The 16,752-nt window shown below is 47.0% G+C and overlaps 1 protein-coding gene across 40 annotated transcripts in view; it reads left to right on the plus strand.

The window, feature by feature from the left end:
• LOC147018003 (sorbin and SH3 domain-containing protein 1-like) overlaps window positions 1–16,752 on the plus strand; it is a 329,576-nt gene that overhangs the window by 106,211 nt on the left and 206,613 nt on the right. For 17 of the 40 annotated variants that reach the window (XM_085897162.1, XM_085897163.1, XM_085897175.1 and 14 more), the window contains 2 exons: window positions 9,934–9,980; window positions 14,599–14,685. The exons of 4 other annotated variants lie outside the window; for them this stretch is intronic. In XM_085897162.1, the coding sequence (XP_085753288.1) occupies window positions 9,971–9,980; window positions 14,599–14,685 (97 nt within the window). In that variant the 5' untranslated portion in view covers window positions 9,934–9,970. Of the gene's footprint in view, window positions 1–9,882; window positions 9,981–11,707; window positions 11,729–14,598; window positions 14,686–16,752 lie in introns of those variants that run through there. 19 more of the 40 variants (XM_085897184.1, XM_085897173.1, XM_085897179.1 and 16 more) reach the window with 9 other exon arrangements.

The raw sequence follows: 16,752 nt of genomic DNA on the forward strand, positions 1-16,752 counted from the left end.
AAGAGCCAATCACATTGCATCTCGCCTCACACAGCCAATCAGCGTAATAGCTAACGGATTAATGGACAGCCATCCCTATCATATTCATATATCATATTCATAATATATATATATATATATATATATATATATATATATATATATATATATATATATATTGTTACGGATTCGCGCCCGCCGGCGTGCGAACGGCCACGTAACTCGAATCGCGGCACGTCGCCCACCGGACGGACATTCCAGTCGTGACCCTCTCGGACTAACGCCGGGAACCAGTCACGGGTGGACCTTTCGGTCTCACCGCGATCGAGCCAATCGGCCCCCGCGTGGGATAGAGTTGCTCGCCAAATTCGACCTACCTAAGTACCCACACGGAGGGTAGACCGGGCGATCGCACCTCGCCGCAGGTCGACTTCGGACACGGGCCACTTAAGCGACCCGTTCCGTACTATCGGGATAACCGAGCGGTGTTATCGTCGGCCTCGACGGTTCGATTAATTATCGGGCATATTCAGCCCACTACCAACCCTTTACGTGAAGCAAGATGAGGATTCAATGAGAGAAATGACGAAGCGAAGCGGGAAAGCAGTTCAACATAAAGCACATTTATTCGCGATGAACGGAAAGCACACATATACAATTCCACCAAAAGCACATAGAAAAGAAGAGAAACACAATGCAATTTTACACAAAAAGCAAATGCGACAATGCAGAACTAATACCGACTACGCGAGCACATGGCAACACTTATACAATTTTACTTCACAGACGGCGCCGACAACACACACCCAAAACCAAGGAAAAGAACACCCTCAAGGATGAGGCGGGCCTGAGGCCGAGACCGGGTCGGGCCTACCCGTCTGGTGATGAGACGCGGAGCGGCGATGGTGCCTCAACTCCGCGGGCCTCGCAGACAGTGTCTGGTAGGGGGTGGGAAGGGGGCCCCCTTGGTCGCACTATCTCAGCGCGGGGGGAAACAGGAGGGGGTTGCTGATGCTCGGGGGAAAGGAGGATTTTTACTCTGTCTCGAGTCCCGCGACGAGCGTCTCCACCTCGACCAGGTCGCGCCGTCGGCCTCCCTGGTGTGCAGCTCCCGGCACGACGCGAGCACCCCCTCGTCTGCCTTCGCCGCCTCTCCACAGCTCCGTCCTCTTCGCTCCGACTCCAACGCACACGACGACGACCAACTCCTAATTTTTCCTTCTTCTTCCCAACTCCACCAACTGCGAAGTCTTAACTCAGCTCTACTGACGAACGCGGTCGCTTATATAAGCCCCGTGGCTTCGCCTTTGACCCCCTGCCTTCGACCTTTCACCTCGCTCCCCATTGGCCCGAGAAAAAGTGGGCGTGAATGCATTTTGATCCATGAATTTGCATATAGCGACCGCCCTCCAACGCCCTGGAGGCGGGGCCAAATCGCCCCTCGCTCACCGATTGGACGGAACAAAAGTGGGCGTGTGTCGTTTTTGATCCGTTTTTGGAGCGGAAAATCCGTGGTTTTGTACACGCTGTTCGGCGCGCGCCCTGCACGAGTCCAACACCGGTACCCACAAGCGGCGCAAGAACGGTGGCGATGCGACGGTTGCGAGGTGTGACGTGAAGCGGCGCCGCGGTGGGTGGTTGATGTTGTGGTTGGTGGTGGTAACAATGGCGGTTGGTCCAAAATAAAGATAGTAAAAGAAAAACGGCTATCCTGAAGAGTCGCAGCACGCATAAATGACATGTATTCCCACTAGACAACGGGTTTGGGCCTAACTACACATATACTTACCGAGATATCTCACCTAAGGGACCTGAATGGTGGTTTGCGAATTTGGTAACCACAACACTACCCCTCCCCTTTTTACAGACTCGTCCCGAGTCGTCAAATTTTCGTGTGCCATCATGTGTAGTTTTCCCCTAGTACATTTTACCTACGGATCCCTGAGTGCGACATTCATGGTATTCGTGTCCCCAAAATAAATAACCTGAGGGCTGCGTAACTACCTAAACAAACTCACTCACACGGACGACTTAAATAAAATTGCCGGCGCTAGGACAGACATGCCGGGGGCGCACTCATATTTACAGTACATCTTAACCTTAACTTACAAATTTTACACTAAACCATGGCCCAGGATCAATGAACTCTGCAAAAGAAAACAGTTAACAGGGAGCCAGGCTGCTCGCATGCAGTCTCTGGCTCAAAACAATGCAGGTGACAGGGAACGTGGCTGGCTGCTCACACGCAGTCCAAGGCCTTCCTTTTTGAACTGAACGCAGTGAACCACAACGGTGCATGGGCTGCACAAACGTAGTCTCCGTGCCAGCTCAAGTGGCACACGCAATGAACACAACGAATGGATGGATGAATGGTTTGAACTGAACGCAGTGAACCACAACGGTGCATGGGCTGCACAAACGTAGTCTCCATGCCAGCTCAAGTGGCACACGCAATGAACACAACGGATGGATGGATGGACACAAACACGGTGCACAGGCCGCCACTGCAGGCCCGTGTTGTAGCTGCCAACAGGGCAGTTCTCGCAGCTTGCAAACTGTTGCCTTGCGGATCCTGGCGCACATGGAAATGAACAGGGGGGGGGGGGCAAAGCAAAATTGAACGGGGCTGGTGAACGTGGGCAGTGGGCATGGCATGGCAAAGGCAGCAGGCAAACACAGCCCGCAGAAGAAAGCCGCTGCAGGCAAACACAGCCGGCAGATGAACTGGCCGGCACAGGCCTTGAAGAAAAAAACAGCCAGCCGGCAGATGAAGTGGGCCGGCACAGGCCTTGCAGCACAGCAGCTGCAGACGATCCAGCCGGCACAGGCCTCGCAGCAAAACAACAGCTGCCGATGAAGTTGGCCGGCACAGGCCTTGAAGAAAAACAGCCAGCCGATGAAGTGGGCCGGCCTCTGCCTTGCAGCAACGCAGCCAGCAGATGAAGCTGGCCAACCTTTGCCGTTCAGTGGAGGTTGGTGGAGGGAGTGGGGTGGTGCTGGCCACTCGGAAGGCAGGCTCGGACCTACCTACCTGTCTCCCTCCCACCTATCGCCTTTGCCTGTCACTGTACATACCCACTCCCTTAATTTGTCAAACCCCAATTTAGCCCCAACTTTTTTTTTTGTTGTTTTTATTTTTACTTCCCCACTATAAATCGTCCCCTAACCCCCTTTATCGTCTTTGTTCGGCTAACCTATCCTGTCACCAAGCCTACTCCCAACCCCTACGTTCCCTTCCCGGAGGGGAACAAGGGAGAGCTAACGTCCTGTGTCGAGGCCCAACGAAGCCTCAGGATGGCCTCCCCAGAGTTCAGCGATCTATAACCAAAGTGGGTCCAGCGGCCCACAACGACAGCGAGGGGATGGATGGTGCAGAGGGGTACATCTCCTAATCTACCCTAACCATTTAACTATTAAACTACCCCGGGGCTTTCAACAAGCGCCTCTCGCTTAAACTATTGGTTCTAACAACCCAGATTCCCGTCGCCTGTGTTGGTGTCCTCACAATTTCGGGCCTCGCCCCCCAATTTTCTCTCCGTGCCCTCACACGGTCTCCTGGCTGGGACACGTGGCTCCCTTTAGCAGGCACGACCCTCTGCCGAATCTCCCGCTATGGCACCCCCGGGCACTACACTGCCTCCGAGCCTACCAGCTCCCTAACACCGGGGAGTGCCCCCCATGGCACCTCCCCTGAAACGCACACGTGGCAGGCTGGCTTCCCGGGCCCCTTTCCGAGGGTCACCCTTGCCCACAACACTGCCCACGCGGCTAATGGCACCCCGGGCCCCCGCACCAAGCAGGCGCACCCGTGCCCACTACGCTATCCCGGCCCCCCATGGGCCCATGGCCTACCGCGGCCGACTAGCCTGGTGCCCGGGGTACCCACTCAGCGATACTCACCTTTCGCAGCCACGCTCCCAAGCCCGTCAACAGGGCTCCTGCACCCCTCCAAATGGGTTTCGAGCCTACATTCCCACCAACAGCAAAACGACCTCCATTTTTCAATTTGACTAACCCAGCTAACTCACTTTACTCTTACCCCGGGGTCCCTTGGGCGGGAGTCACTCCTCCCCCCAATCACTCATCGCACCATGCATTCCCCATTCACTCCATACACACAGACCCGCTGGCCTCACTCACTCAACAAGTACTCACCTCACAACTCACCAACTCTTCAACACACTCACGCTGAACTCTGCCATCCTCCTAACTACATCCCCTAACTAACTCGTGCTCCCACGTCGTCCCTTATACGACAGCACGTTCCATTTAACACTACGTAGCTAAACTACGTCCCCCCTACACATCCATAAGTCTGTCCATGTCTCCAAATAAATCATTTTATTTCCCAACCTAAATCTGGCTACAATCCCTCTAACTAATCCATTCCACGGACTCCATGAGGACTTACCCCTGCCCCATGAAGTCGGTCTAACTAAGCTAACCCTTCCCCCTAACTAGTTTCCATCCTGTGCCCCGGGGAAGGGGGTCTTCCACCCTTTGCCCAGGAATCCTGTGCACCCGAAAGTGAGGCTTGCTGTTTTTTTTTTTTGTTTTTTTTCATGCGCAGCACCAGCGCGGCAACTCGCGCACTTGGCACCTGCCCGTGACGTCATGCAGCTGCACGTGTTCCTCGTCCCTCCTTGGACGGTGCCATCCGGCAGGGATACCCATCCTGCCGGATTCCAACCCCACGTGCAGCCATGGCGTCACCGTGCGCATAAAAAAAAAACACAAGCCCCACGTCTCGAGGGGTTCCCCACGCGAACACATGTGCTTTGCCCGTTGGAGCTTAACACACACGATCGCGTGGAGAACCCGTCCGGTCCAAATCCGTTTACCTGCCTAAACTTTGTCCGTCCGCGGGATCGGCAAATCCACCGCTGGCGTTTCCGGACCGGGACTTCACTCTCGCAAGCGAGCACGTGGCGGTCTCGTGCGTTGCACAGCACGAACCTCGTGCTCGCGGCTGGGTGAACCCGGCACGGTCCCCGAAACAACTACAGCCGCTACTCGGCTTTCTTTCTTTACATGTCGCCGTCGTCGCCTCCATTCCACCCACGCACACCTGCGTGTTACGACGCACACACTCCACTCCATCACATTCACACCGGGAGACGCGGCTGCGTGCTCCCGCATGCCAACCGACATCTCCCTTACATACCGCTCTCTCACACACACGGTCTCCCTTGCACACAGCGACCTTGCACACGGCCGTTCACTCACGCATGCCTCACTACTCACACAAACCATACTACTCACACACGCGGGGGCACTCACCCGCGGTGCCTCATCCACACTCCGTCCCTCACTCACACACGCGGGGGCACTCACCCGCGGTGCCTCACTCATACTGGCCGTCTCACTCACACCCACGGCCTCTTCCACACACGGTGCCTCATCCACACACGGCGTGCTGGGAAGCACGTACTCTGGCACCATCGCCACCACACCACTCACACACGGGGTCGCTTCCACACACGGGGACGCACTCACACCTTACACCACACACACAGGGACAACCACACTGGGGATTTGTGTCCCCACAAGGGTCTCCGGGGCCTCTATACCCCCCAAGCTCTCCAAGCACCCGTCCACAGCACTCGTCCCCTCAACCTCGCAAAGCACGACCGAACTCACCTGGTCGTGACTCGCCTCAAGGGGGCAGAATCCCTCCCCTCGTTCCTGGAGGAGGCCATCCAGGTGCTCGCACTGGGTCCCTTCACGCTCCGCGAGCTCAACCTCACTATCCTCCACTACCTCCGTGTGTGTGTGTGCGTCACTTACCCCGTCTTCATCGTGTTGTCTCTCCTCTATTTTTTCTGTCTCCCGTGTCTCTATACATTTATAAGTTTCTGTCGTCGTCACCTCGTGTCTCGTCTCACACGTTTTGGTCTCCCCATTTAATTTTTCCCTTTTGGTCACCGTCGATTCCTCTGTCACGACCCTCGCCCAACACGCCCCCCGAATTATTTTTTTACCCGCCTCCACCGCGGGCCTGTCAGCCGTTGCACCCCCTTCCAGCTCGTTTGCTTCCACACGTGGAGTCGCCATTCCTATCTCCCTGGTCACGGCCTTCATGCCCGCCTGCAGGCATCGGCCCATGTTCTGCGTCTCACCCCGTAGCTCTTTCATTTCTTCCCTCATTTGCTGTGTATTCGCATCCATCGTCGTTTTCACTTCATTTGTATTTGTATCCATCTTTTCGTTCATTTGTTGTGTATTCGCATCCATCTTTTGTGTATTCGCATCCATCCTTTCGTTCATTTGTTGTGTATTCGCATCCATTCTCGCTGTCATTGCCGCCAGCATGGCGCATAGCTGGGCCATGTCGGGTGCGCTTGGGTGAGCCGTTTCGGCAGGGATCGGGGAAGGGTTTTGGTGGAGAGGGGGAGGGGAGGTGTCATACACCGCGGCCGCTGCCGCACCTATTTCGGGCTCTGGGTTCAGTTGGGCGAGTCCGTGTTCCTGCACAATCAACATTTCCTACACGGGGATTCCATCCTGGACCATGGATTCTACACATTCTACATCCATTTCTAATACCCCCGGCTCCCGCTCGCCTTGAGACGCCATCTTGCTTCTCGTGAAGGGTTAATTTCGCTCGCTCGTAATTTGGAGGGAATCGGGGGTCGCTTCTCTCACCCCTGGACCGATTCCCGTTAATTTAGCTGGAGACAGGAGAGCCCGTTTTCCTGTTCTCCGATACCAGTGCCGCGAGGAGGGCGATGGATTTGTATCGCACGACCTGACACCAGTGTTACGGATTCGCGCCCGCCGGCGTGCGAACAGCCACGTAACTCGAATCGCGGCACGTCTCCCACCGGACGGACAATCCAGTCGTGACCCTCTCGGACTAACGCCGGGAACCAGTCACGGGTGGACCTTTCGGTCTCACCCCGATCGAGCCAATCGGCCCCCGCGTGGGATAGTGTTGCTCGCCAAATTCGACCTACCTAAGTACCCACACGGAGGGTAGACCGGGCGATCGCACCTCGCCGCAGGTCGACTTCGGACACGGGCCACTTAAGCGACCCGTTCCGTACTATAGGGATAACCGAGCGGTGTTATCGTCGGCCTCGACGGTTCGATTAATTATCGGGCGTAGTCAGCCCACTACCAACCCTTTACGTGAAGCAAGATGAGGATTCAATGAGAGAAATGACGAAGCGAAGCGGGAAAGCAGTTCAACATAAAGCACATTTATTCGCGATGAACGGAAAGCACACATATACAATTCCACCAAAAGCACATAGAAAAGAAGAGAAACACAATGCAATTTTACACAAAAAGCAAATGCGACAATGCAGATCTAATACCGACTACGCGAGCACACGGCAACACTTATACAATTTTACTTCACAGACGGCGCCGACAACACACACCCAAAACCAAGGAAAAGAACACCCTCAAGGATGAGGCGGGCCTGAGGCCGAGACCGGGTCGGGCCTACCCGTCTGGTGATGAGACACGGAGCGGCGATGGTGCCTCAACTCCGCGGGCCTCGCGGACAGTGTCTGGTAGGGGGTGGGAAGGGGGCCCCCTTGGTCGCACTATCTCAGCGCGGGGGGAAACAGGAGGGGGTTGCTGATGCTCGGGGGAAAGGAGGATTTTCGATCTCGAGATCGAGATCGAAAGGATCTCGAGTCCCGCGACGAGCGTCTCCACCTCGACCAGGTCGCGCCGTCGGCCTCCCTGGTGTGCAGCTCCCGGCACGACGCGAGCACCCCCTCGTCTGCCTTCGCCGCCTCTCCACAGCTCCGTCCTCTTCGCTCCGACTCCAACGCACACGACGACGACCAACTCCTAATTTTTCCTTCTTCTTCCCAACTCCACCAACTGCGAAGTCTTAACTCAGCTCTACTGACGAACGCGGTCGCTTATATAAGCCCCGTGGCTTCGCCTTTGACCCCCTGCCTTCGACCTTTCACCTCGCTCCCCATTGGCCCGAGAAAAAGTGGGCGTGAATGCATTTTGATCCATGAATTCGCATATAGCGACCGCCCTCCAACGCCCTGGAGGCGGGGCCAAATCGCCCCTCGCTCACCGATTGGACGGAACAAAAGTGGGCGTGTGTCGTTTTTGATCCGTTTTTGGAGCGGAAAATCCGTGGTTTTGTACACGCTGTTCGGCGCGCGCCCTGCACGAGTCCAACACCGGTACCCACAAGCGGCGCAAGAACGGTGGCGATGCGACGGTTGCGAGGTGTGACGTGAAGCGGCGCCGCGGTGGGTGGTTGATGTTGTGGTTGGTGGTGGTAACAATGGCGGTTGGTCCAAAATAAAGATAGTAAAAGAAAAACGGCTATCCTGAAGAGTCGCAGCACGCATAAATGACATGTATTCCCACTAGACAACGGGTTTGGGCCTAACTACACATATACTTACCGAGATATCTCACCTAAGGGACCTGAATGGTGGTTTGCGAATTTGGTAACCACAACAATATATATATATATATATATATATATATATATATATATATATATATATATATATATATATATATATATATATATTCATATATATAATATTTGCTATGTATAATATTTGATATATATATATATATATATATATATATATATATATATATATATATATATATATATATATATATATATATATATATATATATATATATACATATAATATTTTCAATATAAAATCTATTTACTGTTACTAAAGGCCGACTTTAATCATGACTGCTGGGAATGATAACTTTGAATACAATTATTACACATTTTAAGTGTTGTATGTTTATGAAATATAGCTGCAGTAAACTTGTGAATATATTTTCTATTCAATTGTATCAACATGCACAATTGTTCAAGTCGTGTTCAACATTTGGCAAAAATTATTATTTCGATATTTTTCAAAAAATTGATAGTTCATTAAGGTTGATTAAATTTTATTGTCCTGTGAGTTATCAAAATGGAACAAATATATAGCCGACCAATAATTTAAGATCATGATGATGTGTTAAGTACAAGTCTGAGTATATCTCGCGAGATTTCCTCAATTGGAGAGATTAGGTTAAGCCTCTCCTCCATGAGCCCTGGTTACTGTGTACAAAAATAAATTTTAAAATCTCAACTGAATGAAAATCAAATTTTAGCTGTACTGATTGTCCTTTCACTTTTGAACCAGGTCATTAACAGCAATTGCAAAAAGTTGTCACATTTTGAATCTAAGTGTCTTAAAACTTCAATCCAAGGTTTTATAAACACACTTTAAGGTTATGCTACCACCAGCTTATTTTGTCTTGTCGTCTGCTGCTTAACCGACTACAATAGGGAGATCACTGCTGAAGTTTGCCACAATCCGAGGACAGATATCTGGTGTTGCAGTTTCTTGCTATCTTCAGCTGATCTAAATTTAGGCTAATGGAGTTACAACTACACATGCAACCCACTTCAACCCCACATTTTAATGTTCACCTGATACTAACAGGAAGACAACTGCCTTGTTCATTTATCAACTGTTTTGGACAACCAGGTGAAATATCATGGTGATTCTTGAAATATTGTGGTTAAGACGTTTGTGTTTTGATATCACACTTTTAGCTGTACTGTTATGTTATATGACACTTAAGTTATATTTTGTCCATTTTAGCTTGAATGGACAAAATATCATAACTCCTTGTAAGAAAAGGCAATTCTTGTATGACACCTTTCAAATTCCAAAATTTTTCATTGTTCAAGATGTCATACTTCAAAAAATGTTCAACACAAAACGTCAGGCCAAGGCTTCACAAAGAAACGATTGTGGTTACACTTTTACCATTATGTGCCGAGGTTATTATTTTAAAAAACCAATTTCATTTGAAGATTTTATGTGAAAATTTATTTAAGAAAATTTATACTGTATTAATTAATGTGAAGTATGCTATTTATTTAATTTGAAGATGGCGTGGAAGACATTTGAAATCGCAGGACAATGTGTTTGTGCCCAGCAGGAAGAAAGCAAGCACACTCTCTGAAACTGACTGCAACATGAATCCTGGTGAGTTGTGGTGCCAGGAAAGGGCCGAGATATTAATTTCTATATAGAGATCGATAGACACCACTAAGTTTTTGAGGAACAGTTTGAAGTATTTTTTTTTTAATCTCTTGACATCGCATAGGTGCACCCTCATTTATTCAGCACAAGTATCTGTGAAAGAGTAGGCATCATTTATTGAAATTATATTTCTAAAGTAGTAAAGTAAAATGCCAGATGTGCTAATTCACATAATTCTGCTTTTTTGGGCTCAATGTCAGTTGATTAACGAGTTGAGTAAATTAATCCTATTGCTAATCCTATTATAATAGCAATAAATGTTTTGCAGGGATTTTTTTCATTTTCTCAATGGAAAATTTTTCCATGTTTTTTTAAATTCAAATTTGTATGATAATTTATTTACATGTTATTGCATGATTCATTCATCCTCCAATGTTTCATTTTACTTTGACGTGGCTCCAAATAGATATGAAGACAGGAAGAATCCATACAATGCCTGTAAAAAGTTTGCACCCCCTTTCAAAATTTTCACCTTTTGTTGCCTTAGAGCCAGGAAGTTAATTGCATTAAATGAGACTTTCCCTACCTTTATTGACGCCTCATAACCCACAATTTCGAAGTGAAAAACAAATTCTTCAAATTTCAGAAAATTAATTAAAAATACAAAACTAGAATATCTTGGTTGGACAAGTGTCCACCCCCCTGAGTTAATACTTGGTGGAAGCACCTTTTACAGCAATTACAGCTGTAAGTCTGTTGGGATAGCTCTCTACCAACTTTACACACCTTGATTGGGCAATATTTGCCCATTCTTCTGTAAAAAAAACTGTTCAAGGACAGTTAAGTTGCGTGGGGTGCGTTAATGGACAGCAATCTTCAAGTCATGCCACATATTTAACCTCCGCCATCGAAGATCGGAGGTTACTGTTTTCACCCCTTTCTGTTTGTTTGTTTGTTTGTGAACAGTATTACGGAAAAACTCCTCGACGGATTTCGACGAAACTTGGTGGGGGGATTAGGTATGGTCCAAGGATCATGCCATTAGATTTTGGACTTGGTTCAAAATCCGATATGGCCGCTATGACGGCCATTTTGAAAAAAGATTTGAATTTTTTTTTGCATTTCTACGTGTTTTAAGTGATTTCCACCCCCCCCCCCAAAAAAATTTGTTGGAGAAAAAAAAATTTTGCAACTTCTTTTTTCAACAAAATTTCGATTTTTTTTTTTGCGTTTCTACATGTTATAAGTGATTTCCAACAAAAAACATGCCAAAATTATAATTGCGGCTGATTTTGGAACTTCAGGTGGATATACCCACGTAAAATCAATTTCTGTCTCAAGGAATCTAGTTATGACGACTTAATTCAGTATGTAAAAGGGAAAGTTGCAAACTATAACTCTGTGAGCACTGTTGACGTCAAATTGAATGAATAGGATATCAGGTTCACTTGAGTGACCTAGCAGTATTGGCGGCGGAGGTTTTGCAAACTCTACCGAGTGCTCTCCCTCTAGTTTCAATTGGATTTAGGTCAGGGCTCTGACTGGGCCACTCAAGGACATTTATCGTTTTGTTCCTTAGCCACTTCAGTGTAGCTTTGGCTGTGTGCTTCGGGTCATTGTCATGCTGAAAGGGGAACTTCCATCCCAATTTCGCTTTTCTTGCAGAGGGCAACAGGTTTTCCTCTCAATTTTTCTGTATTTTCCTCCATCCATTTTCCCTTCTAGTCTGACAAGTGCCCCAGTCCCTGCTGGTGAGAAACATCCCCATAACATATTGCTGCCACCACCATGTTTCACAGTAGCGATGGTGTTCTTTGGGTGATGTGCTGTGTTGGGCTTGCGCCAAACATGACGTTTTGCATTTAAGCCAAAATTTCCATCATGGTTTAGTCAGACCACAAAACCTTTTGTCACATGGCTTCAGAATCTCCAGTGGTTTGTTGAAAACCTCAAATGGGACTCGAGGTCGGCTTTTTTGAGTAATGGCTTCCCTCTTGCCACCCTACCTTACTTGTAGAGTGCTTGGGATATTGTTGTCACATGCACACAGGGCCATTCTTTGCCATAAAGGCATGTAACTCTTTCAAAGTTGTCATTGGCCTCTTGGTGGCCTGTCTGATCAGTATCCTCCTTGCTTGCTCATCCAGTTTGGAGGGACATCCTGATCTAGGCAGGGTCTTCCATCCATCCATCCGTTGGGACAATCCTCTGTGCAGAGCGTTGGTGCTGCCTAAGCAGTTTCCTTGGATATTGGGTACAATCCTGGACAGGTCGCCACTCCAGCATAGGATACCAGCAAGCCGGCACTCATTTTTCCTGACCTCGAAAGGATGACAGGCAGAGTCAACCCCACCTGATACTAATTCAACAGCCAAGTGGGATTTGAACTCAAGATCTTGGGATCCCAAACCTACCACCCTAATAATTTGTGCCCTGAAGGTGCGTAATTGGGTAAAAGTGATTAGTGCTTCATCAAACAATGTACGGTGCATCTTAACCAGCCGCTTGGTTATAGATCTGACTGGTGCACCATGCAAGTATGTAACTCTCGGTCGGATTTTTGCCCTTTGGCGGAGTATTGAGATATAAGGCCTGTAAGTCTGGTTTTGGGCATCGAACCCGGCTGGCGGCTGTGGCTGGTTGATGGCCTTCGTGATTCGGTCATGTGGCTTAACAATATTATATTATCATGTGCTCTTCATATCCACTTACCACAAAGACAATATGCAGGAAGTAGTTTGTGGATTTTGTGCAATAAATAATAAAAATATTCAAGTAATCAACACCAGTTACATAAATGCGAATTACAAGAAATCACAATAAAAGTTGCAATTTAAAACGGCACTCTATCGAGCTCATGTCTCCGCCAAGCTGAACAGTTTACGTTTTATATCCCACTAATAGGCTGGATCTGCATCCGGACCTTAACCAATATCTAATCTGCTTGTTCTTGTCACTTAGGCCAAAGTCACATTTGCTCTACGGCGAGGATACGGTGGCCGTACGCCCTCTGAATTGACAGAAACGTGCGGCGGCCGCAGAGTTTCTGCGGTGGCCTCAGGGTGGCCCTACGCCATTTGGCTATATTTTACAGGTTGTAAGGTCGCCGTGGAATTATAACGCGGAGTTATAACTTTTTTCATTTCTCCGTTCGCCGTAGCAATTCGACAAGCTGAAACAAAAGAACTGGTAAAAAAAAAATAAAATTAACCCAATCGTTACCATCCGTCTGGCCGCACGTTCAGCTTAGGGCCCCCCTGCAGTCGCCTTGCGGGCACCTTGCGTGTGCCTTGAAAATTCTATGGCCACCACAGAAACGGCCTAAGGTCACCGTGCGACATCAAATCAAAGACTGTACGGCACCCCCACGTTTTCGGTCTCCACAATTTGTAAATACGCTGTGCGGCTCCCCAAAAAATATAAACATATGTGACTGCTACATTGTGTGATTGTGGAAATACTGCAGCCGCCGTATAATTGCTAGTGGCCATATATTTTGCAGACCCCACGGCCGCTGTGGCAAATGTGACTTAGGCTTTACTCAACTCATCCACGAAGTTTTGTCTGAATTTGTCAACAACGTTTTGAAATACCGTGCCATATATTGCTTTTGGTCCTATCAATAGTGAAGAATCACTTTAAAATTCTCGTATCCGGATCCGGATCTTCACCAAAATCCAAGCAATTCGTCCTTGTCACATACCCACAACGTGTCCACTAAGTTTCGTCTGAATCCGTCCATAACAATTTGTGATTGTCAAACAGACAGACAGGGGTGAAAACATAACCTCCCTGTCCCTTCCGTGGTGGAGCTAAACATAACCTGCATCCAGCTTCCGTGGTGGAGGTAATAAACACATATGACTGTTGTCACTGATAAATTTGATGAAATTATGAAATACCCTCAGGTACGAATATTATTGGAATACCCAAACCTTTGAAGAGTGCTGGTACCTCTTCCATGAGCTTCCCCATTTGTAAAAGAAGAATGCATGCCAAAAGGTTGGCAGCAGTTCCTATCTCCCCTCCCCGACTCCACTCCAGGTTACATGAGCAAATTGAATGCCAATATATGTTTCCACCGATGCAGCCATGCTGAGAAAGTGTCGGCTGCATTTTCTATTTGCTCAATTTGTTCGCAACGAATTTGTTCAGCATAATATCTTTGTGGCATGCTGAGACTTGCTCCAAATACAATGCTTTGTTCTTTATGTTTTATGTGTCCCTTCAGCTTATTATGTTGTCTTGTCTGACTCACGCTCTCAGTGCATGACATGCTGTCTGTCTTGCATCCACTGGTTGATTGGGGCTGAATTTTCAGCAGCTGTTCCTCATGCCTGTACCTATAGCTCTCATTACATTCTTTCCTCTCATTAACCTATAAGGTGAAACTGTCGTGTATAATTTTTGTCACATAACATTTGTATCATAGTGGCAAAATGTGGTGGAGAATGTGGGGTGGGGAACTCCGATTTGACAATTTGCTTGTGTGACATTGCAGATGCGCTGAGATTAACAAACTATCATTTTGCTTAAATACCGTCGTCGTTCTTGGATTTGACTTTTTATACTAATGACGAATGGCTGCATGTCCAAGCTTTGCATGCATTTTTATTTTCAGATGTCTCTAATCACATACGCTCATTTCCTGTTCTAAGAGTAAACATGAAGAGAGGTCAAAGCTCCCCTGATATCCACCTGGCAACAGGTATTGATTGACTTTCCGTTCTCTTGAGGGTGCTGTTAACACGTGAACATACAGATGTATTGTATTATGATACTTATTTATTTATTTTGCATCTCACACTCATTACAACCTGACAGGGGCATCATGCCCTCACATCAGACTTGAAAAAGGAATAGGTGTGAAAATAGGAAATAGGACATCATTTACAATGGTGATTGAAAATGTTTCCAACCTCCCTCCCCCCTTTTTCAGAAGCTTACAGAGTCAACTAAAAGGGTACTCGGTAGAGCACATACATCTGCCACGTAATGCCTGATCCACAAGAACATTACGGGTTCAATACATTTTTTAAATATGCTATACAGTATTATATCATTTTTGGACCTATTTCTCAATGGTGAAGAATCACTTAAAAATACAAAAATAATTCTCGTATCCAGATCCAGATTCAGATCATCACCAAAATCGAAGCAATTCTTCCTTGTCGCACAGCAAATATGTCCACCAAGTTTCATCGGAATCCGTTCACAACTTTTTGAGATATCATGCTATCCATCACATTAGGCCCAATCTCTCAATGGTGAAGAATCACTTAGAAAATTCTAGTAGTCAGATCTGGATCCAGATATTCACCAAAATCTAATCAGTTTGGCCTTGCCACACACCAAACCTCTCCACAAATTTTAATCCAAATCCATCCACAACTTTTTGAGATATGCTGCACACAGACAAAAACAAACAAACAAACGCACAGAAAGGGGTGAAAACATAACCTCCTTCACCTTTGGTGACGGAGGTAAAAATCATTATTTCTGTCTCAATGGCATCAGGCCGCTTACTCACTGCTCTGGAGAATTGTGACATCCTGAGTCGAGCTATACACATCGAAAAGGACTTACATCGTTGCTGAATTTTGCTGGTTTTGTAAAAAAACAATTTTTTCTCTTTTCTCTTCCTCTTTACTCATCCCCATAATTTTGTATCGGGTGGCGCAAAAACTGGGCAACCATCGCCTGGATGCACGGCTTGTGCACTGTCAGATTACATTAGTTACATTTTTCTTCATTTTAGGTAAGTGATGGCTGCAAAATTATCAGAAGATGAGAGGTTGGAGCAGGTTTGAACGAGTGAAAGGCCACACACTTCTAATCAATCATTTGCTAATTAATTTAATGAAATACCCACAGAGGCCACCAATTGATCAGGAAACCATTGGAGGAATAATTCATCACTTCAATGAAACCAAGCATTTTGAAATGGTGTTTAGAAATGTTCAAACATCATATGTAAGTAGAATCAAAAAGCTTTTCCAAGTTATTGGCCAACAATTTGAACATTTATGATAGTCCACACTATGGTGCGCCACCCTGTATTTTACAATGTCAACATATTTTAATTGTGGATAGTCAGTTGTGACTGGCAATGTAATGACAGCTCAAGAAACAATTCATTTTTATTTTTAGATCCTCGTGGAGGATCTTGAGGTCTTACTCACTTTGTAGTTCTTGTGGACTTTTTTGTTTCACAGCCTCCAATTTTCATCAAAACTTCCTGAAACTTGGCATGTACATGTAAAAATACCCTGCGCAGACAGTAACCATCTCCGATTTAGAAAATTCCTCCTAGAAAAAAAGTTATGACGTCAAAATATCTCTGCTAATGTAAATCACCTAAAAATTATCTCCGAAACTGGGCAAGCTTTTTGAATTCTGTTTGCGGGAATCGAACAGGGCATTAGCAGAGATTAATTACCGCACATATGATACATCACTATGACGTCATATCAATTTTTATGACGTCATTCCTATTTTTTGACATTTTTTGTTTCACAACCCAGAGTTTTCTTCAGATCTTCGTGAAACTTGCCATGTATATGCAGAAAGCCCACGCGCAGGCAGTAACCATCTCAGATTTTAGAAATTCTTCCTAGAAAAAAAGTTGACGTCATAATATCGTCGCTAATGGAAATCACTTATACCATTATCTCCGAAACTAGGCAAGCTGTTTGAATTTTGTTTGCGGGAATCAAGCCGGGCATTAGCACAGATAATTTATCGCAAACCTGATACATCACAATGATGTCATATT

This window comes from Eptatretus burgeri, chromosome 10, assembly GCF_056783735.1.
Source record: "Eptatretus burgeri isolate ZD-2024b chromosome 10, Ebu_testis_v1, whole genome shotgun sequence".
NCBI classification, from domain to species: Eukaryota; Metazoa; Chordata; class Myxini; order Myxiniformes; family Myxinidae; genus Eptatretus; species Eptatretus burgeri.